We start from the raw sequence: 26,729 nt of genomic DNA on the forward strand, positions 1-26,729 counted from the left end.
AAGTCTAGAAAAAGAGCTGCCAGCTAAGGCACACCAAGGGAGAAAATCACTGGTTTCAATGAGATATATGTGCATGTGTTTCTTATAGTGGAATGTATAACTTATTTATTGTTTAATAGAGTACATTCAGCCAAGTGTACTAGGTCTATATTTCATTTAATTTTCACACTAATCCTATAAGATCAGTACTATTTATATCCCCATTTTACAAATGAGGAAACTGAGAATCAGAGAAATGAAGTAACTTGTCCAAAGTTACACAGCTGGTAAATGATGGAATCAGGAGTTGGACCCAGTCTGTTTAACCCCTAGTCTGCATTCCTAACCATTTAGCTCTGCTGTCTCTTTTGTGGAACATGGTAGTAGAGATGTCTAGGAGATATTTAGGTATCTGAGTCTGGAGTTCACGAGAAAGGGCTAGGCTAGAGATTCAGATTATGTAGTCATCAGCATGTGTTATATATCCTCAAATATAAGGAGACCTCAATAAGAAAATATCAAAAAGTTTTTCTTGTCAACTGGATTATAAAAATGTTTAGGGATATAAATGAATGAGTTAAATATCTACTTAGGTTATTTAAAATTTCAATTTAGTAAAATAATTAAGTTCCATTATATAAACACATTGATTTATCTGTATTGCTTTTATCCCCTCCTATTTCATGAAATATATAACTCTTCACATGTATTTTCAACATTAATATCTGCATTACCAGAGCCTATTCTTGTCATCTAACTGGTTTCCAGAGCTCGTTGCCTCACTTATACATACAAAAACTATTTGCATCATCTTACTGTAAAGGAAATTTTATCCCAAATCACAAATGCCCATTCATATAACATCACATTTGCAATTGTGATGTCATATTTCCTGGAGTAGTCACTACATTTGTATTAATATTTGTATTAAATTTGTATTGATATTTTATGTATATACATATGTATGTATTTGCTTGCTGATTTCTTTTTTTTTTTTTTTTGCGGTATGCGGGCCTCTCACTGCCGTGGCCTCTACCATTGCGGAGCACAGGCTCCTGATGCGCAGGCTCAGTGGCCATGGCTCACGGGCCCAGCCACTCTGCGGCGTGTGGGATCTTCCCGGACCGGGGCACGAACCCATGTCCCGTGCATCAGCAGGCGGACTCTCAACCACTGCGCCACCAGGGAAGCCCTGATTTCTTTTTTTAAACTAACTTTGATGTAGGTTATTTCATGCAAACATGGTAGTGTTAATTGAAATCATCAGGGTGGAAAAGTAGATAGGACTTCAGTAAAAGAAAAAACACACACACACAACAACAAACAAACAAACGAAATACCCACTTCTCATATTTACTGAGATGTATTAAAAATCTATTTGGTAGGTGCTCTCATCCCTACAACAACCCAATACTATCCCTGTCATTAGGGAAAAGAAGGAGAGAAGAGTAAAACTAGATAAGCTGGGTGGTGATATTTGAATCAACAGTCATTTTGTATTAGAGTAAGTTAGAGAAGGAACTGTTTATAGTTCTGGCATATATCTGCTCCTGAATCCCCATGGTAAGGCTGTTAGGTAAAGACATACTTAATATCAGAAGTCACTTTGACATTTAAAACAGAACCAATGTGATGTCATAGATCTTACTACTAGACATTTTTAATATTAGTGTGACAAAATTTTGTTTAGCAAGAATTTGCTAAATAAAAAAGTCACATTTATTACCTTTTGAATCCGCTCTCTTTTCTTTTTGGTTAGTCTATCTAAAGGTTGGTAAATTCTGTTTATCTTTCAAAAACCAACTCTTAGTTTCATTGATTTTTTGTTTTATTATTGTCATTCTAGTCTCTATTTCATTTATTCCTGCCCTAATTTTTATTATTTTCTTCCTTCTGCTAACTCTGGGCCAAGTTTGTTCTTCTTTTTCTAATTTCCTGGAGGTGTAAAGTTATGTTGTTTATTTGAGATCATTCTTTTTTCTTAATGTAGGTATTTATTGTTTTGAACTTTCCCCTTAGAACTGCTTTTGCTACATCCCATAAATTTTGGTATGTTGTGTTTTTGTTTTCATTTGTCTCAAGACACTTCCTGATTTACCTTTTGATTTCTTCTTTGACTCATTGGTTCTTCAAGAGTATATTATTTAATTTCCACACATTTGTGAATTTTTCAGTTTTCCTCCTGTTATTGGTTTCTAGTTTTATGCCTTAGTGGTTGCAAAAGATACTTGATAGGATTTCAATCTTCTTAAATTTACTAAGGCTTGCTTTGTGGCGCAACATAAGATGTGTCCTGGAGAATGTTCCATGTGTGCTTGAGAAGAATGTGTATTTTGGTGCTGTTGGATAGAACATTTTGTATATGTCTGTTAGGTCCATTTGGTCTATAGTGTTGTTCAGAACCACTCTTTCCTTATTGATTTTCTATTTAGATGATCTATGCAATATTGAAAGTGGGATATTAAAGTCCCCTACTATTATTGTATTGCCATTTCTGAACTGACCCCTTTATCACGATATAGTGACTTTCTTGTATCTTGTGAAAGACTTCAGCTGAAAGTTTATTTTATCTAAGTGTAGCCACTCCTGCTCTGTTTTGGTTACTATTTGCATGGAATATCTTTTTTCATCCCACATTTTTTACCTTTTAAATCTGAAGTTTTAATATACTTGCTTTCGTGGTATTTTTCCCTCATATTTAAGTTACAAAAAACAGGCACCCATTCAGAGCAAATCACAAAATGGACACTTAATAAATGTTCAAAGAAACCAGATGTTTTCTAAAAGTGGCAGCTTTGCCCATCTAGAAAAGGATTATTCTGCTTTTACCTATAAATGTTGTTAGCTTATAGTTAGAGAAAATCCACCAGATGGCAACCTCATCTGCATGTGAAGCATGATGTGCAATTCTCTGCAACCCATTACAAGTCCCTTGAGCCAAATGCTCCCTAATTAATGGCTGATTTCTATTGTGATCCCAGTAAATAGATACTAGGTAGTCACTTGGCAGTGATTGTAGGAAGGTGGGGGTTGTGCAAAGTTGAGATGTATTTAGTATCAAGTGTGAAACACTTTTATAACATTCTTTTTTAAATTAATATCAAAAACAGAAATAATAGTATCTATTTCCATGTTGCCCTCTACACATATTTCTAATTTGAAGCTAAAGGGAACCATGTTCATTTGTCCAGTGTATAAAGCTGCAGATAATGTTATTTCCCCATGAATCCCACGTTTATCTAGTTGGATCCCTTGTACTTAATGGCAGTCTGGTAGCTAGCTGGTTTATTGCTTAAAATGCAAACTGTCTTCTTTATTTCTAAAGCTGATAGTATGCAGAGAGTACTGCTGGGGATATTTAACGTGTCCCTTATTGTTTTCTGTTTATAAACAACCTTCCCTGAGGTACTAATTAGGTGGAAGATATTGAATATACTTAGCAAATACTGTTGTGTTTTTCCATACAAATAAATCTGTGGTCAAGGTGAAAGTCATTCATAGGTTGGTTACATGAGCTGCAAATTTCTGAAAATATAAGTGATAGTAAAAGTTCAAGAAAAATTTAAAAAAGGATTTGTTGAAAATTTTATTCCTGAATAGCTAGAGTTCTAATTGCATCTAACATTTCATTAATACATTTATTTCTAAAGTGGCATGTTTCACCTACCTTAAAATGCAGCTGTGTAAGACATCTATTTGAATTAAATATCTGTAATACCTAACAGATTGCCTTTTTTTAGGACTATAATTGACTTTATTTTGCATCTGTATATTTTTCAAACTCCATATTTGAAAAATATGTTTTCTTCTCAGTCTCCTGGGTATTTTTAGTAATATTACTGAGGCATATTTTACATATCATATAATTCACCCATTTCAGTATATAATTCAATGATTTTTAACAAATTTAAGTCTCCTGAGTATTTTAAAAATGGTATAGATATTCCTAGATGCTATTCCACATTATATAACAAATACTCAGCATTTTGGCAGCTCATCAATCTTTGGCTCCTAACATGCCTGCTTTTAGATATTGTTTACATAAGTGAAGGTCAGAAAATCTGACTCTTGTGTGGCTGAAATTTTGTTAGTGTCAGTGTCTCAATGCCCCATCTTCTAGATTGAGGAGGACACACTAACATTACATTACAGAGTTAGAATTTGGCTTCATGGCCATAAAATACTAACAAACCTAGCCTTCAGTACTACCCAGACCGTTGGAGCTAGTGAATATTACAGTATTTTAATTTGACACATGTGCAGTACTGACATTACATTAAAGCATTTTACAACACATGAAAGATTGTTCTTGCTTTTGAAGGATTTAAAAATAATTGGAAAATCTATCTGGGTATAAAGAGCCCTTTGGAAAAATCATTAGACTCCTTTCATATTCTTCTCTCTTTCTTTCCTAATTTCTCTTTCTCATTCCCCAGACATATGACCCTCTGTTTGCTTCTTCTGCCATCTAGATTTGCTCACATGGCTCCAAGTTCAAATCATATCAGCAAAGTGTACACCAAAGCTGATGTCCATTTTCTATTAAATATTAGTTCCCTTCTTCATATGTTTGGATCAAAGGCTGTATTGTAAAACAGTAGAAAAATCTCCAGGTCAGTATTACTATTGTATCTTGCACTGATGCTGGTCAGAGACTGATGTCTCCCTCAGTTGGAAGAGTTTCTTTGACCTTGATGAAGAAAATCCTCCTGTATTTGAGTAAATAAATTCTTGAGTTTAGGGGATTTATACCTATGAGCAGAGCAACTAAAAAGTTGAACAAATTGTCAAAAACAACCATTTCAACACTCTGGAAATTAACCTAAGGTTAGAACAAACCTAGAACTTCTGAACTTTGGGTAAGAACAGAGCAAGTGTACTTGCCTGAGTGTGATGGTTAATTTTCTTTGTCAACTTGATTGAACTGAAGGATGCACAGATAGCTGATAAAACATTATTTCTGAGTGTATCTGTGAAGGTGTTTCTGGAAGAGATTAGCATTTGAATCAGTAGAATGAGTAAAGAAGATCTCCCCACCAGTACGGGTAGATATCATTCAATCCACTGAGGGTCAAAAATGCAGAGGAACGGCAGATTTGCTCAGCTTGAGCTGGGACATCCATCTTCTCCTGCCCTCAGATGTTGATGATCCTGGTTCATGGTCCTTCAAACTCAGACTTGGACTTACACTATTGGCTCCCATGGTTCTCAGGCCTTTGAGTTTGGACCGGAACTGCACCATCAGCTTTCCTGGACCTCCAGCTTGCAGACAACAGATTATGGGACTTCTCAGCCTCCCTAATCATGCGAGCCAATCTCTCATAATAAGTCTCTATCTGTCTATCCATCTATCTGTCTATATCCTATTGGTTCTGTTTCTCTGGAGAATCCTGACTAATACACTGGGCTTGCTCCAACTTACCACTTATCACCACCACCACTCCCCACTCCAGCTTTGTTGGCACAGTAGTTCAACCATGGTGAGTCAGGCTGTAAAATAAAAGCTAGCCGCTTTGCTGTTGCCACTGCTGCTGCTGAAAGGAAGTCACTTGATGTAGAGCATTGTCAGATCTCAGTGGCAAGTGAGTAAGAAGGACTGCTAGCCTGAGGCTGCAGGACTGTTTGAGGCAGGCACTGGGCCAGCAGACTACCAGGGGATGTAACAGGGAAATCCAGGAAGGGAGACAGCCATAGTGGACTTGATAGGCAATCCACATATCCTGTGTACATGTGCACACATCCCTGGCCTACATGCCTATGAGAAGCAAGAGAGACCAGGAGAAAATAAAAGCTGGAGCAGACATGCAAACACTTTGAAGCTTGAATGTGTTCCCCAGTCCACCCACAGACTCATCAGCAGATAATGGATGTATACTGGCTGGAGGTGTTTGAGCAAAACCTTAACACTGAGCTATGCAGATATAGGAGCAACCCTGAGGAAGCTAGTCTTTAAAAATAAAAGCAAGAGAAAAAGTCTTAGCAGAGACATCAGCAGCCCCACATTATAGTGGAGACAGAGGTCATAAACTTAGTTCAGGCAAGTTAGTAAACAACCAAGAAAATAATGATAGCAACCATCAGGAGGCAAAATCAGAACCAAGAATTGTTAAAACATACAGTTGACCCTTGATCAACATGGGGGGTTGGGGTGCTGATCCTCCATGCATTGAAAATCCACATATAACTTTAGACAGCTATCCATATTCGCCATTCCTCTGCATCTGCAGTTCCTCCGTATATGCATCCACAGATTCAACCAACCGTGTAGTACTGTGTTATTTACTATTGAAGGAAATCCATGTATAAGGAGACCCATGCAATTCAAACCCATGTTGTTCAAGGGTCAACGTATTATCTAATATGAGCAGTATTCACCAAAAAATGATATGCAAATAGATTTTTAAAAAAGTAAAGAAATGGATTCAGCAATTTAAATCATCCCCCCCCACACACACAAAAAGCCCAGGCTCATGTGGCTTTTGTGGTAAATTGGATAAAATATTTAAAGGAAAAAAATCACACCAATCCTTTACAGACTCTTTCAACAACTGAGGAGGTGGGTAGTGCTTCCCAATTCCTTCTGTGAGGCCAGTATTACTCTGATACCAAAGACACATATAAAGACATCAGAAGAAAAGAAAACTAGAGACTGATATCCCTCCTGAATACACATGCAAGAAATCTTAAAAAGCATTAGCACACTGAATTCAGCAATATATAAAAAGGATTATAAAACACAACAAAGTTGGATCTGTTCTAGAAATGCAAATTGGAGAAGTATTAAAAACAATTAGGGACTTCCTTGGCGGTCCACTGGTTAAGATTTCACCTTCCAATGCAGGGCGTGCAGGTTCGATCCCTGGTCAGGGAGCCATGATCCCACATGCCTCACGGCCAAAAAACCAAAACATAAAACAGAAGCAATGTTGTAGCAAATTCAATAAAGACTTTAAAAATGGTCCATATCAAAAAAATCTTAGAAAAAAACAGTGAAGCTTTCTGCCCATGGATGCTGCCGAGTAAGCATCGTTGAAGTCTCCCCCCCTCTACTGCCATCATGTCTAAGTCAGAGTCTCCCAAAGAGTCTGAACAGCTGCAGAAGCTCTTCATTGAAGGTTTGAACTTTGAAACAACCGATGACAGTCTGAGGAGCCATTGTAAGCAATGGGGAGCACTCACAGACTGTGTGGTAATGAAGGATCCAAACACCAGGCGCTCCAGAGTTGTCACGTATGCCACTGTGGAGGAGGTGGATGCAGCCATGAAGGCAAGGCCACACAAGGTAGATGGAAGAGTTGTGGAACCAAAAAGGGCCGTCTCAAGATTCTTAAAGACCCGGTACCCACTTAACTGTGAAAAAGTTTTTTGTTGGTGGCATTAAAACAGACATTGAAGAACATCACCTAAGAGATTATTTTGAACAGTATGGGAAAATCGAAGTGATTGAAATCATGACTGACCAAGGCAGTGGCAAAAAGAGAGGCTTTGCTTTTGTAACCTTTGATGACCATGACTCCGTAGACAAGATTGTCATTCAGAAATACCACACTGTGAATGGCCACAACTGTGAAGTAAGGAAAGCCCTGTCTAAGCAAGAGATGGCTGGTGCTTCATCCAGCCAAAGAGATCACTGTGGTTCTGGAAACTTTGGTGGTGGTTGCAGATGTGGTTTTGGTGGGAGTGACAGCTTTGGTCATGGAGGAAACTTCAGTGGTCGAGGTGGCTTTGGTGGCAGCTGCAGTGGTGGTGGATATGGTGGCAGGATGGCTATAATGGATTTGGTAATGATGGAAGCAGTTTTGGAGGTGGTGGAAGCTACAATGATTTTGGCAGCTACAACAATCAATCTTCAAATTTTGGACCCACAAAAGGAGGAAACTTTGGGGGCACAAGTTCTGGCCCCTGTGGTGGTGGAAGCCAATACTTTGCCAAACCATGAAACCAAGGTGGCTCTGGAGGTTCCAGTGGCAGCAGTAGCTATGGCAGTGGCAGAAGGTTTTAATTACTGCCAGGAAACAAATCTTTGCAGAAGAGGAGAGCCAGAGAAGTGACAGGGAAGCTACAGTTTATAACAGATTTGTGAATTCATTCAAGCATAGTGGTGGCAGGGCCTAGCTTCTACAAATAAGATGTTTTAGACAATACTCATGTGTATGGGCAAAAAGGACTCGAGGACTGTATTTGTTGGTTTTTTGCTGTTGTTGTTGTTGTTTTATATTTGTATAACTTTTTTTAAACATCTTTATTAGAGTATAATTGCTTTACAATGGTGTGTCAGTTTCTGCTTTATAACAAAGTGAATCAGTTATACATATACATATACATATGTCCCCATATCTCTTCCCTCCTGCGTCTCCCTCCCTCCCACCCTCCCTTTCCCACCCCTCTAGGTGGTCACAAAGCACCGAGCTGATCTCCCTGTGCTATGCGGCTGCTTCCCACTAGCTATCTATTTTACGTTTGATAGTGTATATATTCGAGGACTGTATTTGTGACTAATTGTATAACAGGTTATTTTAGTTTCTATTCTGTGGAAGGTGTAAAGCATTCCAACAAAGGGTTTTTTTTTTTTTTTTTACACAGCACATTTTAAAAAAAGACACATTTATTCAGCGTCATGATCAGACTATTACATTTAGCAATCAACAGCATGGGTGCAAAAAAAAAATCTACATTAAAACCCTTTGTTGGAATGCTTTACACTTTCCACAGAACAGAAACTAAAATAACCTGTGATACAATTAGTCACAAATACAGTCCTCGAGTTTTGCCCATACACATGAGTATTGTCTAAATCATGTCTTCTTTGTAGCAGCTAGGCCCTGCCACCACTGTGCTTGGCTGAGTTCACAAATCTGTTGTAACCTGTAGCTTCCCTGTCACTTCTCTGGCTCTCCTCTCCTGCTAAGCTTTGTTTCCTGGCAGTAATCAAAACGTTCTGCCACTGCCATAGCTACTGCTGCTGCTGGAACCACCATAGCCACCTTGGTTTCGGGGTTTGGCAAAGTATTGGCCTCTACCACCATAGGGGCCAGAACTTCTGCCTCCAAAGTTTCCTCCTTTCATGGGTCCAAAATTGGAAGATTGATTGTTGTAACTGCCAAAATCATTGTAGCTTCCACCACCTCCAAAATTGCTTCCATCATTACCAAATCCATTATAGCCATCCCCACTGCCACCATATCCACCACCACCACGGCTGCCACCAAAGCCACCTCGACCACTGAAGTTTCCTCCACGACCAAAGTTGTCATTCCCACCAAAACCACCTCCACAACCACCACCAAAGTTTCCACAACCACTTCGACCTCTTTGGCTGGATGAGGCACTAACCATCTCTTGCTTAGATAGGGCTTTCCTTACTTCACAGTTGTGGCCATTCACAGTGTGGTATTTCTGAATGACAATCTTGTCTACGGAGTCATGGTCATCAAAGGTTACAAAAGCAAAGCCTCTCTTTTTGCCACTGCCTTGATCAGTCATGATTTCAATCACTTCAATTTTCCCATACTGTTCAAAATAATCTCTTAGGTGATGTTCTTCAGTGTCTTCTTTAACGCCACCAACAAAAATCTTTTTCACAGTTAAGTGGGCACCAGGTCTTTGAGAATCTTCTCTTGAGATGGCCCTCTTTGGTTCCACAACTCTTCCATCCACCTTGTGTGGCCTTGCATTCATGGCCGCATCCACCTCCTCTACAGTGGCATATGTGACAAACCTGAAGCCTCTGGAGCATTTGGTGTTTGGATCCCTCATTACCACACAATCTGTGAGCGTTCCCCACTGCTCAAAATGGCTCCTCAGACTCTCATCGGTTGTTTCAAAGTTCAAACCTCCGATGAAGAGCTTCCGCAGCTGTTCGGGCTCTTTGGGTGACTCTGACTTAGACATGACGGCAGTGGAGGGGGGCGGGGGAGACGTTAACGATGCTTCCTCGGCGGCGTCCACGAGCAGAAAGGAGTAATCTACCGAACGTATCTCCAACAAAGGGTTTTAATGTAGATTTTCTTTTTTTGCACCCATGCTGTTGATTGCTAAATGTAATAGTCTGATCATGACACTGAATAAGTGTGTCTTTACAAAAAAAAGCCCACAAACAATTAAAAATACCATATTAATAGAATAAAGGACAAAATACACATAATCATCTCAAAAGGTACAGGAAAAGCATTTGATAAAATTCAACACCCTGTCATGATAAAAGCACTCAACAAACTAGGATTAGAAGGAAACTTTCCTAACCTGATAAGGAACATCTATGAAAAACCTTTAACTAATATATGTAATCATGACAGACTGAATACTTTTCCTCTAAGATCAGAAACAAGACCAGAGTGTCCACTGTCATCACTTCTGTTCATCATTGTACTGCATTGTACTGGAGATTCTAACCAGTGCAAAAAAACAAAATTATTTTAAAGCCATTCAGATTAGAAAGGAAGTAGTAAAAACTGTCTTAATTTGCAGACAACATGATTTATATTTAGAAACTCCTAAGGAATACACACACACACACTACTAAAATTAATAAATGAATTTAACAAGGTCACAAGACACAGGATCCATATACCAAAATTATTTGTATTTCTGTACATTAGCAATGAACAATCCAAAAATGCAATTAAGAAAACTATCAGGAAAACATTCCTAACAACATCAAAAAGAATAAAATACTTAAGAAGAAATTTAGCAAAAGAAGTACAAAATTTGTATACTGAAAACCACAAAAACATTGCTAAGATAAATTTTAAAAGATCTAAATAAACGGGAGAGACATTCCATGTTAATGGATTGGAATTTTCAGTATTGTTAAGATTGCAAGGTTCCCTAAATTGACAAGGTAAGCCTAAAATTCAAATGGAAATGCAAAGGTCCTCAAATAGCCAAAATAAACTTGAAAAATGATAACAAAGTTGGAGGATTTACACTACCCTATTTTAAAACTTTCAAAAGTTAATAATGGAGACAGTGTGGTATTGGCATAAGGATGGGCATGTAGATCAATGGAACAGAACTGGGAGTCCAGAAATAAACCCATACGTTTATGATCAAATGATTTTTCACCAAGGCTCCAAGACAGTTCAATGGGAAGAGGATAGCCCTTGCAACAAATGGTTCTGTGTCAATTGAATATCCATAAAATGCCAAAAAATTAATTTAGACCCTTACTTTACACTATAAACAAAAATAAGTCTAAATAGATCATAGACTTAAATGTAAAAACTAAATCTATAAAAATTCTAAGAGAAAATATAGGAGAAAATATTTGTAACCTTTGGTTAAACAAAGCTTAGATATGATACCAAAAGCACTAGCAACAATGACAAAAAAGTAAATAAAAGACTTCATCAAAATTAAAAACCTTTGTGTTTCAAAGGATACCATCAAGAAAGTGAAGACAACTCATGGAATGGGAGAAAATATTTGCAAATCATTTAAATATTAAGGGACTTAATCTAGAATTTTTAAAGCGCTCTTACAACTTGATAATAAAACTACATATTAAAAAAAGGAGAAAAGATCTGAATAGTCATTTCTCCAAAGAAGCCAGACATATGGCCAATGAGCACGTGAAAAATTGTTCAACATAATTAACCATCATGGAGATGTGAATTAAAACCATAGTGAGATACCAATTCATACCAAGTAGAATGGCTCTATCCAAAAAGACAAACAGTAAAAATATTGGTGAGGATATAGAGAAGCAAGAATCTTCATACATTGCTTGTGGGAAGGGAAAATGATATGGTCTTTTTGGAAAATAATTTGGCAGTTTCATGAAAAGTTGAACATAAACTTACCAGGCATACCAAAAATTCCACCCTTAGGAATCTACCCAAGAGAAATTGAAATATACGTCACACAAAGACTCGTATGCAAATATTCATAACAGCGTTATTCAAAATAGCCCAAAACTGGAAGCAATTCAAATGTGTGTTGCTGGTGAATGGGTAAACAGTATGTAGTATATCCATACAATGGAATACTATTCAGCTATAAAAAGAGTAAGGGTGTCCCTGGTGGTACAGTGATTAAGAATCTGCCTGCCAATGCGGGGGTCATGGGTTCAAGCCCTGGTCCAGGAAGATCCCACATGCCACAGAGCAACTAAGCCCATGCGCCACAACTACTGAGCCTGTGCTATAGAGCCCACGAGCCACAACTACTGAAGCCTGCACCCCTAGAGCCCATGCTCCGCAACAAGAGAAGACACCTCAGTGAGAAGTCTGCGACTGCAATGAAGAGTAGCCCCCACTCGCCACAACTAGAGAAAGCCCGTGCACGGCAACGAAGACGCAGCCAAAAATTAATTAATTAATTATTTATTTATTTTAAAAAGTGAAATAATAATTCATGCTACAACATGGATGAACCTCAAAAACGTGCTAAGTGAAAGAATCCAGACACAAAAGGCCCCGTATTGCATAATTCCATTTATATAAATTGTCCAGAGTCAGAAAGCAGATAAGTGGTTGTCTGGGCTTGGTTGGGAGTGGGAATTGACTGCAAAAGGGCCTGAGAGCATTCTTAAGTGTGATGGAAATATTTTTAAAAACTAGCTTTAGTGGTAGTTGCACAATTCTATGAATGAACTGGAAATCTTTGAGTCAGTACATAAATGATAACTCAGTAAAGCTTTAAAAAATAATACCCACCGTATTCCAAGGAAATAACTGTAATAAGATTCCCTCATCAGTTCACTCATGCCTAAGTATTTAACTTTTGTTCCATTTGTGTCTATTGCATCTTAGATGAGCAGTCGGCGTTCATGAACTGTATCTATTTCTGGACTACAAAGAGTTCTGGAAACTCTGACCCACTCCACTCATTCAGTCTAAAACCTATCTAAGCAATGTCAGCTCAGAATCCTAGAAGCAGGAGTCTCTTCTTAAAGTAGCAGTAGTTCAGAGTACCTGATCTAGTCTTAACCACAAGCCTCTGCAACAGTCCTCTTTTGTTGTAGACACAAATTCCAGCCAATACCTTATGGCAGAGACTTCAGGCATGCATCAGGAAGGAGAAATCTGTTTGATAATGATACCTAGAGGCTATGGTTAATTTATTACAGTCACCAATAATATTAGAATGGAGGAAAGTAAAATTCTCTATTGGCACACACTACACAACTATTTCATAAGAGTTTGATCAGTGTTCTCCTGAGTGTAAGCACATACTTAACAACAAAGACATTGACAAGTCTCCAGTGCCTTACAAAAATTATACAATTTCTGAAATATTTTCATGGGTACCTGAAAAACAATACTTGGTTATCAATTTAATCAAAATGATAATAAAATGTTTTAAAATAACCATAGAGGAAAGCGATATGGTTATAAGGAAACTTAGTTCTTCCTTATAGAAGAAACTTTGTTCTTTGTACCTTAGTACCTTGGATGCACTTTTTTAAAAAATCAAAGATATGATAAAGGCAATAAAATGTAGATAAAATTATTCTTATGATATTTGAAATCTCTGCTATCAGGCATATTACACAGAAGGTAAATATAACCTCTTATTACCCCTTGGTAACAGCTTGAAGACCAATTTATAATCTTAAAATTTTTTTTAATTTATAATAATTATAGATTCATAGGAAGTTGCAAAGAAATATACAGGGAAGCTCTGTGTACTCTTCTCCCAGCTTTTCTCAGTGGTAACAACTTATACAACTATAGTAAATATCAAAACAAAAAAACTGATATTGTTACAATTCATAGAGTTTATTCAGATTTCAACAGTTACATATGTACTCATTTGTGTGTGTGTGTACCTCTATGCAGTTTTCTCATGTGTAGCCTTGTGTAACCACCACCACAATCAAAATACTCAACTGTAACATCAGCATAAGACTTTCATGTTACTCATTTATGTCACACCAATCTCCTCCTCTTCTATTCCTAATTCCTGGGGACCATGAATCTCTTCTCTATCTCTATGATTATGTTATTTCATGAATGTTACATAAATAGAATCATGCAGTATGTGAGTTTTTAAGATAGCCTTTTTTTTTTTTGGCGGTACGTGGGCCTCTCACTGCTGTGTCCCGCCCCCCGCCGCAGAGCACAGGCTCCAGATGCGCAGGCTCAGCGGCCATGGCTCACGGGCCCAGCCGCTCCACAGCATGTGGGATCCTCCCGGACCGGGGCACGAACCCGCGTACCCTGCATCAGCAGGCAGACTCGCAACAACTGCGCCACCAAGAAAGCCCTAAGATTGGCTTTTTTTAACTCTTTTTTATGAGTCCTCTTTTTTTTTTTTTACAACTTTATTGGAGTATAATTGCTTCACAATGGTGTGTTAGTTTCTGCTTTATAACAAAGTGAATCAGTTATACATACAATACACATCTGTTCCCATATCCCTTCCCTCTTGAATCTCCCTCCCTCCCACCCTCCCTATCCCACCCCTCCAGGTGGTCACAAAGCACGGACCTGATAATCCCTGTGCTATGTGGCTGCTTCCCACTAGCTATCTACCTTACGTTTGGTAGTGTATATATGTCCATGCCTCTCTCACACTTTGTCACAGCTTACCCTTCCCTCTCCCAAAATCCTCAAGTCCATTCTCAGGTAGGTCTGTGTCTTTATTCCTGTTTTACCCCTGACATTTTTTTTTCTTAAATTCCATATATATGTGTTAGCATACGGTATTTGTCTTTCTCTTTCTGACTTCACTCTGTATGACAGACTCTAGGTCTATCCACCTCATTACAAATAGCTCAATTTCGTTTCTTTTTATGGCTGAGTAATATTCCATTGTATATATGTGCCACATCTTCTTTATCCATTCATCCGATGATGGACACTTAGGTTGTTTCCATCTCCGGGCTATTGTAAATAGAGCTGCAATGAACATTTTGGTACATGACTCTTTTTGAATTATGGTTTTCTCAGGGTATATGCCCAGTAGTGGGATTGCTGGGTCATATGGTAGCTCTATTGGTAGTTTTTTAAGGAACCTCCATACTGTTCTCCATAGTGGCTGTACCAATTCACATTCCCACCAGCGGTGCAAGAGTGTTCCCTTTTCTCCACACCCTCTCCAGCATTTATTGTTTGTAGATTTTTTGATGATGGCCATTCAGACTGGTGTGAGATGATATCTCATTGTAGTTTTGATTTGCATTTCTCTAATGATTAATGATGTTGAGCATTCTTTCATGTGTTTGTTGGCAGTCTGTATATCTTCTTTGGAGAAATGCCTATTTAAGTCTTCTGCCCATTTTTGGATTTGTTTGTTTATTTTTTTGTTATTGAGCTGCATGAGCTGCTTATACATTTTGGAGATTAATCCTTTGTCAGTTGCTTCACTTGCAAATATTTTCTCCCATTCTGAGGGTTGCCTTTTGGGCTTGTTTATGGTTTCCTTCACTGTGCAAAAGCTTTGAAGTTTCATTAGGTCCCATTTGTTGATTTTTGGTTTTATTTCCATTTCTCTAGGAGGTGGATCAGAAAGGATCTTGCTGTGATTTATGTAATAGAGTATTCTGCCTATGTTTTCCTCTAAGAATTTGATAGTTTCTGGCCTTACATTTAGGTCTTTAATCCATTTTGAGCGTATTTTTGTGTATGGTGTTAGGGAGTGATCTAATCTCATACTTTTACATGTCCCTGTCCAGTTTTCCCAGCACCACTTATTGAAGAGGCTGTCCGTTCTCCACTGTACATTCCTGCCTCCTTTATCAAAGATAAGGTGACCATATGTGCGTGGGTTTATCTCTGGGCTTTCTTTCCTGTTCCATTGATCTATCTTTCTGTTTTTGTTCCAGTACCATACTGTCTTGATCACTGTAGCTTTGTAGTATTGTCTGAAGTCAGGGAGCCTGATTACTCCAGCTCCGGTTTTCGTTCTCAAGATTGCTTTGGCTATATGGGGTCTTTTGTGTTTCCATACAAATTGTGAAATTTTTTATTCTAGTTCTGTGGAAAATGCCAGTGGTAGCTTGATAGGGATTGCATTGAATCTGTAGATTGCTTTGGGTGGTAGAGTCCTTTTCACAATGTTGATTCTTCCAATTCAAGAACATGGTATATCTCTCCATCTATTTGTATCAACTTTAGTTTCCTTCATCAGTGTCTTATAATTTTCTGCATACAGGTCTTTTGTCTCCTTAGGTAGGTTTATTCCTAGATACTTTTTTCTGTTTGTTTCAGTGGTAAGTGGGAGTGTTTTCTTGATTTCACTTTCAGATTGTTCATCATTAGTGTATAGGAATGCCAGAGATTTCTGTGCATTAATTTTGTGTCCTGCTACTTTACCAAATGCATTGATTAGCTCTAGTAGTTTTCTGGTGGCATCTTTAGGATTCTCTATGTATAGTATCATGTCATCTGCAAACTGTGACAGCTTTACTTCTTCTTTTCCAATTTGGATTCCTTTTATTTCCTTTTCTTCTCTGATTGCTGTGGCTAAAACTTCCAAAACTATGTTGAATAAGAGTGGTGAGAGTGGGCAGCATTGTCTTGTTCCTGATCTTAGTGGAAATGCTTTCAGTTTTTCACCATTGAGGACGATGTTCACTGTGGGTTTGTCATATATGGCCTTTATTATGTTGAGGAAAGTTCCCTCTATGCCTACTTTCTGGAGGGTTTTTATCATAAATGTGTGTTGAATTTTGTCGAAAGCTTTCTCTGCATCTATTGAGATGATCATATCGTTTTTCTCCTTCAATTTGTTAATATGGTGTATCACGTTGATTGATTTGCGTATATTGAAGAATCCTTGCATTCCTGGAATAAACCCCACTTGATGATGTTGTATGATCCTTTTAATGTGCTGTTGATTTCTGCTTGCTAGTATTTTGTTTAGGATTTTTGCATCTATGTTCATCAGTGATATTGGCCTGTAGTTTTCTTTCTTTGTGACATCCTTGTCTGGTTTTGGTATCGAGGTATGGTGGCCTCGTAGGATGAGTTTGGGAGTGTTCCTCCCTCTGCTATATTTTGGAAGAGTTTGAGAAGGATAGGTGTTAGCTCTTCTCTAAATATTTGATAGAATTCGCCTGTGAAGCCATCTGGTCCTGGGCTTTTCTTTGTTGGGTGATTTTTAATCACTGTTTCCATTTCAGTGCTTGTGATTGGTCTGTTCATATTTTCTATTTCTTCCTGATTCAGTCTTGGCAGGTTGTGCCTTTCTAAGAATTTGTCCATTTCTTCCAGGTTGTCCATTTTATTGGCATAGAGTTGCTTGTAGTAATCTCTCATGGTCTTTTGTATTTCTGCAGTGTCAGTTGTTACTTCTCCTTTTTCATTTCTAATTCTATTGATTTGAGTTTTCACCCTTTTTTTCTTGATGAGTCTGGCTAATGGTTTATCAATTTTGTTTATCTTCTCAAAGAACCAGATTTTAGTTTTATTGCCCTTTGCTATCATTTCCTTCATTTCTTTTTCATTTATTTCTGATCTGATCTTTATGATTTCTTTCCTTCTGCTAACTTTGGGGTTTTTTTTGTTCTTCTTTCTCTAATTGCTTAAGGTGCAAGGTTAGGTTGTTTATTCGTGATGTTTCCTGTTTCTTCAGGTATGATTGTATTGCTATAAACTTCCCTCTTAGAACTGCTTTTGCTGCGTCCCATAGGTTTTGGGTCGTCGTGTCTCCATTGTCATTTGTTTCTAGGTATTTTTTTTATTTCCTCTTTGATTTCTACAGTGATCACTTCGTTATTAAGTAGTGTATTGTTTAGCCTCCATGTGTTTGTATTCTTTACAGAGTTTTTTTTCCTGTAATTGATATCTAGTCTCATAGTGTTGTGGTCGGAAAAGATACTTGATACAATTTCACATTTCTTAACTTTACCAAGGCTTGATTTGTGACCCAAGGTATGAGCTATCCTGGAGAACATTCCATGAGCATTTGAGAAGAAAGTGTACTCTGTTGTTTTTGGATGGAATATCCTATAATTATCAATTAAGTCCACCTTGTTTAATGTATCATTTAAAGCTTGTGTTTCCTTATTTATTTTCATTTGGATGATCTGTCCATTGGTGAAAGAGGGGTGTTAAAGTCCCCTACTATGATTGTGTTACTGTCGATTTCCCCTTTTTTGGCTTTTAGCATTTGCTTTATATACTGAGGTACTCCTATGTTGGGTGCATAAATATTTACAATTGTTATATCTTCTTCTTGGATTGATCCATTGATCATTATGTAGTGTCCTTCTTTGTCTCTTGTAATAGTCTTTATTTTGAAGTCTGTTTTTTTGTGATATGAGAATTGCTAAGCCAGCTTTCTTTTGATTTCCATTTGCATGGAATATCTTTTTCCATCCCCTCATTATCAGTCTGTATGTGTCCCGAGGTCTGAGGTGAGTCTCTTGTAGACTGCGTATATACAGGTTTTGTTTTTGTATCCATTCAGCCAGTCTGAGTCTTTTGGTTGGGGCATTTAATCCATTTACATTTAAGGTAGTTTTTGATATGTGTGTTCCTATTACCATTTTCTTAATTGTTTTTGGTTTGTTATTGTAGGTGTTTTCCTTCTCTTGTGTTTCCTGCCTAGAGAAGTTCCTTTAGCATTTGTTGTAAAGCTGGTTTGGTGGTGCTGAGTTCTCTTAGCTTTTGCTTGTCTGTAAATGTTTTAATTTCTCCGTCGAATCTGAATGACATCCTTGCTGGGTAGAGTAATCTTGGTTGTAGGTTTTTCCCTTTCATCACTTTAAATGTGTCCTGCCACTCCCTTCTGGCTTGCAGAGTTTCTGCTGAAAGATCAGCTGTTAACCTTATGGGGATTCCCTTGTATGTTATTTGTTGTTTTTCCCTTGCTGCTTTTAATATTTTTCTTTGTATTTAATTTTTGATAGTTTGATTAATGTGTGTCTTGGTGTGTTCCTCCTTGGATTTATCCTGTATGGGACTCTCTCTGCTTCCTGGACTTGATTAACTATTTCCTCGCGTCCCTCTCTGGAGCTCCTTTAAGCAGCGCTCTTAATCACCTCTCCTGGCACACCAGGAAACAAAGAGGCAAGAAAAAGTCTCTTGTCTCTTCGGAGCTCCAGACTTTTTACTGAGTCCCTCTCAGCTAGCAGTGGCGCAGTAGCCCTCTTCAGGCTGTTTTCATGCCGCCCACCCAGTCCTCTCCCTGGGATCCGACCTCCGAAGCCCGAGCCTCAGCTCCCAGCCACCGCCTGCCCTGGCAGGTGAGCAGACAAGCCTCTCGGGCTGGTGAGTGCTGGTCGGCACCAATCCTCTGTGCAGGAATCTCTCCGCTTTGCCCTCTGCACCCCTGTTGCTGCGCTCTGCTCCGTGGCTCCAAAGCTCCCACCCTCGCCACCTGCAGTCTCTGCCCGCGAAGGGGCTTCCTAGTGTGTGGAAACCTTTCCTCCTTCACGTCTCCCTCCCACTGGTGCAGGTCCCGTCCCTATCCTTTTGTCTCTGTTTATTCTTGTTTTCTTTTGCCCTACCCAGGTACGTGGGGAGTTTCTTGCCTTTTGGGAGGTCTGAGGTCTTCTGCCAGCGTTCAGTAGGTGTTGTTCCACATGTAGATGTATTTCTGATGTATCTGTGGGGAGGAAGGTGATCTCCACGTCTTACTCTTCCGCCATCTTCCCCCTGGTCTCCCGATCATTTAGTATTAAAGGATAATTTCAAAAAGATAAAATCATGATTTATACAAATATAAGTACATCAGAGGTTTTATTTAACTCACATTAATGATTGAACAAGTAAAATGTTAATACTGGTTCACAGGAGAGTCCAAAGAATAGGCACGTATATAGGTAATCAAATGAATTTCCTAATAGATGCAAAACTGAGCAATACTCACAGGGAAATAAAATGTAATGTGTGGAATCATCTCTTCTTCAATCACTTGCATCCCCAACCAGAAAAAAATCATTTGCATGTCTATAGATTAAAAATAGTTTGCACTGTTATCAGTTTTCAACAACATATCGAACTGTAAAATAGTCCAAAGAGATTACAAAGCATAGATCTTAATAGAATCAGATAATCCCTAAAGGTTCGCTAGACAACATCTAGCATTCCATTGAAAGGACAACTAGTTATCTTTTGCTTTTGTTTTTTTTTTTAGAGTGTTTCACAATTTTTACAGTTCAGCCTGCTGGTCAGGCAATGCTAGGTTTATTAAACTTGCTACAGTATGAGAGAAAACTTCCATGACTGTTCCAAAATGGAGAAATTAAGGAAGGATGTTTATTGGGTCTTTAGGGGTTTAGAGCCTGGAATGGGTGATTTTAAGGTGATTTGCAAGGCAGGAATCTGCTATAGATTGAGCAGAGTTTATGACAAAATATCTTGGGATTGGTGAACACAGCAAGGATGAGGATCTTGAAATTAATCTTGACAATTAACTATTTTAGTTGGATTATCTTCTAAGAGCAAGTATTTCCTGTAGTGAGTAGCTAAATTTTTATGTCTGGTCCCAGATTAAGGACAGGAAAGCATCCCTGGTGTCAGTATTATTTAACAGAGGGACAGAAAAATATGCCTGCTCTCAGACTTAAGACAGAGATAGGAAATTACATTGGTTTCAGTTCTTATACCCAATGTGCCTTGCCCAATTATTTGTATATTGTATACCCTTGCTCTATTTGCCTATTTTAGAGCAGAAATACCTGCTCTGGCTTTTAATACCTGAGCACACTCCATTCTAAAATGGCTTCTTGCTCTGGGTAGGGACACACTCAGAATCCCATAGTCGGTATAAAGATTATACCAACTTTAAGCTGAAGGTATTTGAGATTCAACAGATGCAGAAAGAAGCCATCTCAGAATTTCCTATATCTGACTAAAAGCAGAAACTTCTGAGAAATAAAGACTGCTATAAATTCCCTCTTGGGGCAGGCTTCTACTCCCAGGAGAGAGACCAAGAGTAAACCTACCGTAAATCTCTCTGGGGGAGTTTCATGGCCACGAAGAAGACAGAAAGACCACTCACAACTGCATAAACAAAATTGTCACAAGCTTTCTTATCTCCTATTTGTTCTTCTAGAAACTCATTTGTCTTCTCTAAAGAAACCTATTTGTTCTTCCCTGGAAGACCTTTACCCCCTTCCTTTCCTCTACTAAGTTAAATATATAAGCCCCAGATTCTAACTACCCCTTTGAGTATATCACTGAGCACTCCCTCGTATATGCATATTGCACATGTAAATAAACTCTGCTTTCTTTTCCTCTTGCTAATCTATCTTTTGTCAGTTTAATTCAAATGTCCTCAGATACTGAGCCCAAGAGGCTAGAGGAAAGTTTTTCCTTCAAATTGCAACATGGTGTTACTTATTATTGTATGAACCTGCCTTCCTCTTAAAATTCTAAGAAACATTTTTGAGTAAATATGGGTTTTTTAAAATATGTGTTTTGTAAATATGTGTTTCTCTTACTAAAAAAGAAAGTAAAATTAAATGAGTTTGAACTTTTTTATTTATCCTCTCTCATGCCTGTAGTTATATCTACAGGTAAACCTATCTACAAATTTTCTTAGGCAATTAAATTTGCAATTGCTTCTCAGTTCTGTGTTGCTCTAGGAAACAAGTCTATCTTAGCTGCACTTTTAGGCTAAATTCTCTAAAAGCAGTAATATCTAAGCATCACCTGAGGAATTTGCATGAAGTGCAAATTCCTGTGTCTTACCTCCCATCTCCATATTTTCTCATTCACTAAGCAGGAGTCCAAGGGTTTGTAATAAGTACCCCAGGTATGAAATTTAAGCATGCTACACTTTAGAAGAGCTTCCCTAAAACCAAAAATAACTAGACCAAATCTATCTAGATGAGACATTCAGAAAATAAAGTCATCTTTTTTTTTAAATCTCACTTGATGCCCTTTTGAAATACTGGAGAAATTTGCAATATGGCTGTTATCTTGGGAATCAATTTTTTCTAAAATCAACACTTGCTGTATTAACGTTAACATCATTTTGAAAAACTAAAATGGCTAAGGCTAGTCCTCGTTTTGAATACATACCTATTTAATCCTATATTCAAGACATAGAAGCATCTTGCTTACAGACCTGCTGAAGTGGGAAACCAAATTCATCACTTTATGTCAAGGTGCCAAATAAAATGCATACTTTTTGTAATGCCAAGGAAAGAAAATGTACATTTTTTTGTAACGTAAAAGTTGGTGTACATCTTACTAAACTTGTTCTTTCTGATGATAATGCCCCTTCCATCTTCTCTGCTTGGTAATTCTTTGATGCTCATCAAAAGTCACCTCCTGTGACCTTCTTCTTCCACTTTCAGTATCCCTTTCTTTGTTTCATCGTAATCACTTATTTCTTTGCACTTGTCCGTAGCACTTTGTATTTGTCTGCATTATGTATTTTTTATTGTAATTAATTTGTTATATGTCTGTCTTCCTTGCTAGACTGTAAACTCCTCCAGGGCAGGAATCATGGTATAATGATTTTTGTGACCTCAGTAGCTAACTTATTACTCCATTCAGGAGATATGGCCATGATTTAATATCTGTATACATAAGCATCTCTGTCTATAGGACACCAAACCAGCTTTGTGAATATAATCCAGGACTATATCAGGCACCTTCCCTTAACAATGATAAAGATATACGCATCCTAATAATTTCTGTTGGTGACTGGATAAGTGACTATTTTCAAAGAATTGCTAGACTTCTTTGAAAATTGATAAAATCTAAGAGATAATTATGTTCCCGTTTTCAAATTGTAAGGTACTAATGAAGAAAGAAAACAAAAAAAACCCATATAACATCTACCTAGGATAAAGGGATGATTGGGTGAATTTTTTGTTTTCTTAGTCCCAATAAGATGGTGTTCAACAATATGGCGTTTCTGTCAGCTTAAATTTTCTCAAGGCTGCTTTGTCTGATTCTGCTGGGTAATGTTACTGTTCATAAATTAGTCAATACTAGTGTTTCTAGGGAACATAGTTACCTTATATTACTCCAGTCAATTTTGGAAAAATAATCCAATATTAAATTTTATTTGTGAGTGCATGTTCTACACATTTCAAGCTAAATAGCATCATAACAAATACTATGTAAAACGTTATGATTGTGACTAGTATATGTCAGGGTGTGTGAGTCTGTATTCCTCAGATGCCACTCCAATTTACTGCTACATTGTGCTATGGAAGAGGTCAGCCAGGAAATGGGCCAAGGCTTTTAAAAACTCCAGTGTTCAGCCAATTTATTAGTTCCAAGTGCTTTGCTTCCTTCCTCTGTGAGGATACATCAGCTTAGCATAATAGGTCCAATTTTCAAAAAGCTGCATTTGATTTATTTCTTTTGGAAATTCAGCTTTCAGTCTGAAAAAAAAAAATAACGTGCTTGTATTTAAATAGCCAGATTCCCCACACCCAAACTGGTAGGTGGAATTATGGAATCAGAAAAGACTTCTCTTAGAGACTGATTACGGAAGCACATTTTAAATAATGAACTGTGAAGGAGAATTAACATTTTCTTCCCATTATCCTGATGTTAGGAAGTAAGGGTACAGAATCTTAGTTAGGGGACCAAATACTTTGATTTCTTGAAAGCCTGCCTTAGAGGCTTTAATGCAGTCATTACTTCACAAACATGACTTCACTTCCAGCATACGTGATTCAAAGATTTTAAAAAGGAGTAGGCAGTTTTTAAATGTATCAAGCAAGGAAGTAGCAAAGTACTTGTCACTAAACAGATAATCAACATTGCAAAAATTGGCTGATGACATGCACAGAAATCCTATGCTGTGGCCAAATAATATCATTGCCCGAACTGAGTCTACTAGCATTTTAAAAATTCTTTGGAATTTTAAAGAGAGATAGTGTTAAAGGATACTTTTTAAAAGGTAAAATCATGACTGTCATTTACATATAAAATGAACATATGTCAAATATTTTATTTTTTTTTATTTTTTATTTATTTTTTATTTTTTTAATTAGTTTCTGCTTTATAACAAAGTGAATCAGTCATACATATACATCTGTTCCCACATCCCTTCCCTCATGCATCTCCCTCCCTCCCACCCTCCCCATCCCACCCCTCCAGGCGGTCACAAAGCACCGAGCTGATCTCCCTGTGCTCTGCGGCTGCTTCCCACTATCTATCTACCTTACATTTGGTAGTGTATATATGTCCATGCCTCTCTTTCGCTTTGTCACAGCTTACCCTTCCCCCTCCCCATATCCTCAAGTCCATTCTCAATCAAATATTTTATTTAACTGTAACTAATGAAAGAGCCAGATGTTATTGGTTCAAGGCAAATTCAAAGAACAAAAATAGCTTATGAAATGAATTTACAAATAGATTCAAAACTGGCATTTTCCACAAGGAAAGGGAAATCAGTTCTTTCTCTTCTGCATATGGAAAAATCGTTTGCAGTGTTTTCAGTTATTTAAAACTTAGAATTATAAGATAATTCGAAGACAGTGTAAAGTGGAGATAACCTTGATGGGTAAATTCAACAGGACACCCACTAATATGTTTTTATCCATTTTGATCTTTCATAATTTTTCCTGACAATAGAATCTATATACACAAGAAATGGTTAATTTCATTAAGTTGATATAAGATTTCCTGTCTTCAAACATATTTTTTTATTTTATTTTTTTTAATTTATTTTATTGAAGTATAGTTCATTTACAATGTTGTGTTAATTTCTGCTATGCAGCAAAGTGATTCACTTATACACACACACACACACATACACACACACATATATACATATATTCTTTTTCATATTCCTTTCCATTATGGTTTATTACAGGATACTGAATATAGTTCCATGTGCTATATAGTAGAAACATAGTCTTATACATAGCTGTTGTAGTTCATATTTACAGTGTTAATTTTGTGTGTGTGGTTAATTTACAGTACATGTTCCAGTTCTTCCTGTGAGTGAATTGATAACTAGGAGTGCTTCTTATAATCCTTTAAAGAAAAACCCTTTTGTGGTGAGTGGAATTCTAATATGGCCCCCAAGATTCTCACCCTCTGCTGTACATACCCTGTATACTTACCTCCCCTTGATTGTGGACCGTCTCTGTGAATAAGATAGCAAAGGGATTTTGCAGATGTTGCTTTAGAGTTAATCAAAATGGAAATTATGCTGGGTAGGCCTGACGTAATCAGGTTAGCCCCTAAAGGAGATAAGCACTAGGAGGGCTTCCCTGGTGGCACAGTGGTTGAGAGTCTGCCTGCCGATGCAGGGGACACGGATTCGTGCCCCGGTCTGGGAAGATCCCACATGCTGTGGAGCGGCTGGGCGCGTGAGCCGTGGCCGCTGAGCCTGCGCGTCCGGAGCCTGTGCTCGGCAATGGGAGAGACCACAACACTGAGAGGCCTGCGTACCGCAAAAAAAAAAAAAAGAAGCACTAGGAGACATGCTCCTGTTGGCCTTGAAAACAGCCACCATGAGTTCAACAGTTGCAAGGAAATGAAGTCTTCTAACACCACATGATCTTGGAAGAGAGTTTAGAGCCTCAGATAAGATCTTAGCCTTAGCCAGCACCCTGAGTTCAGTCTAGTGAGATGATGATGAGAGAAACCACCTAATCCAAGCCCAGCCTCCTGACTCATGGAAATAAATGGGTGTTTTCTTAAAGCTGCTAAGTTTGTGGGATTTTGTACCCATTAATAGAAAACTAATACACTTTCCCTCTCCTCTAAGGAGAATTGCCTCCTCTGCAGATAAATAAATGGATACAGATAAATAGATAAACAAGAAAGCAAACAAATTAGAAAAAAACCCCACAGGAACAATGTGAAAACTTGCTTATGATAGCTACATGTTTTGAATAACAGCTCAAACTCCTCTGATCAAATAAAGATAATAAGAATCTCTGGAAAAAATATGTATATTATTCTTTTTACTTCTTTATGATAATAAAAGGAATACATGTTCATTTTAGAAAATTTGGAAACCACAGAAAGGCACACCATTAACATTTTGTAGGATTTCATATCATATTTGTTTCTATATATGTTTTTCATATACCATGATCATCCATGTCCACCGCTGATCCCTGGTTGCTAGAATAGTGCCTGGTACAGAGTGGACTGTAAGATAATATTTACTGAGTATAAGAAAGTTAGGATGAACAGATAAATAAGTTGGTTTTTGTTATTATTTAAGGATATTTTATAGTCTTAGTTCTTGTGACTCTCTCTACATCAAATATGGTTAATATAATTCCTAAAGAGTACATTATGTGCAGTAGAATACCTAAGAGCAATTCACATAAGCCTGTGGCTTTGGCTTCCTGCTCATTGCTATTTCTTTCCTTTCTCTTTCTAATGAACAGAATTTTATCTGTTATATTTTTTAAAAAGCTTTATTGAGATATACTCCATATATCATACAATTCTCCAATGTAAATTTGCAATTCAGTGGCTTTTGTTATATCTACAAAGTTGCACAACCATCACTATAACTTCTATATTTTTTAATCAAAAATATAGATTTTATTCACCATTGTTAATGTGATTAGGCTCCTAGTATACTCGTGAACCCACTATCTTTACTGGAAACTGCTGATTTCTTTTTACTGAAAAATTTAGCTCTTTTTATAGCATTGGTATATCTAATATAAGTTGAAAGTGTTTTCCTTAAAATGTATACTGTCCTTACAATAGAATATAATTAGGCAATAAAAAAGAATGTAGTACTGATACATGTTACAACGTGGATGAATCTTGAAAACAGCATGCTAAATGAAAGAAGCCAGCCACAAAAAGCCGTGTATATAATTCCACTTATTCATTTATGTGAAATGTCTAGATAGGCAAATCCATAGAAATAGAAAGTAGATTAGTGGTTGCCAGGAACTGGGGAGA

The 26,729-nt window shown here is 37.6% G+C and overlaps 1 protein-coding gene, 1 long non-coding RNA gene and 1 pseudogene across 5 annotated transcripts in view; 2 read left to right on the plus strand and 1 right to left on the minus strand.

The window, feature by feature from the left end:
* Positions 1-26,729, plus strand: part of LOC308608384 — an 88,101-nt gene that overhangs the window by 13,257 nt on the left and 48,115 nt on the right. The window lies entirely within an intron of this gene.
* LOC308608527 (heterogeneous nuclear ribonucleoprotein A1-like) lies at positions 6,877-8,128 on the plus strand (annotated as a pseudogene). The gene has a single exon. The product of its transcript is annotated as a heterogeneous nuclear ribonucleoprotein A1-like (transcript).
* On the minus strand, positions 8,617-9,931 carry LOC308609113 (heterogeneous nuclear ribonucleoprotein A1-like). Its single transcript, XM_081222656.1, has one exon. It carries the CDS (start codon positions 9,868-9,870, stop codon positions 8,908-8,910), a length of 963 nt encoding a protein of 320 aa, XP_081078782.1. The 5' UTR covers positions 9,871-9,931; the 3' UTR covers positions 8,617-8,907.

Source organism: Mesoplodon bidens (genome assembly GCF_964165515.1).
Source record: "Mesoplodon bidens genome assembly, chromosome: X".
Classification (NCBI taxonomy): Eukaryota; Metazoa; Chordata; class Mammalia; order Artiodactyla; family Ziphiidae; genus Mesoplodon; species Mesoplodon bidens.

Coding starts and splice junctions, on each gene's coding strand:
- LOC308609113 (XM_081222656.1), bottom strand. CDS start 9,870: ATGTCTAAGTCAGAGTCACCCAAAGAGCCCGAACAGCTGCGGAAGCTC.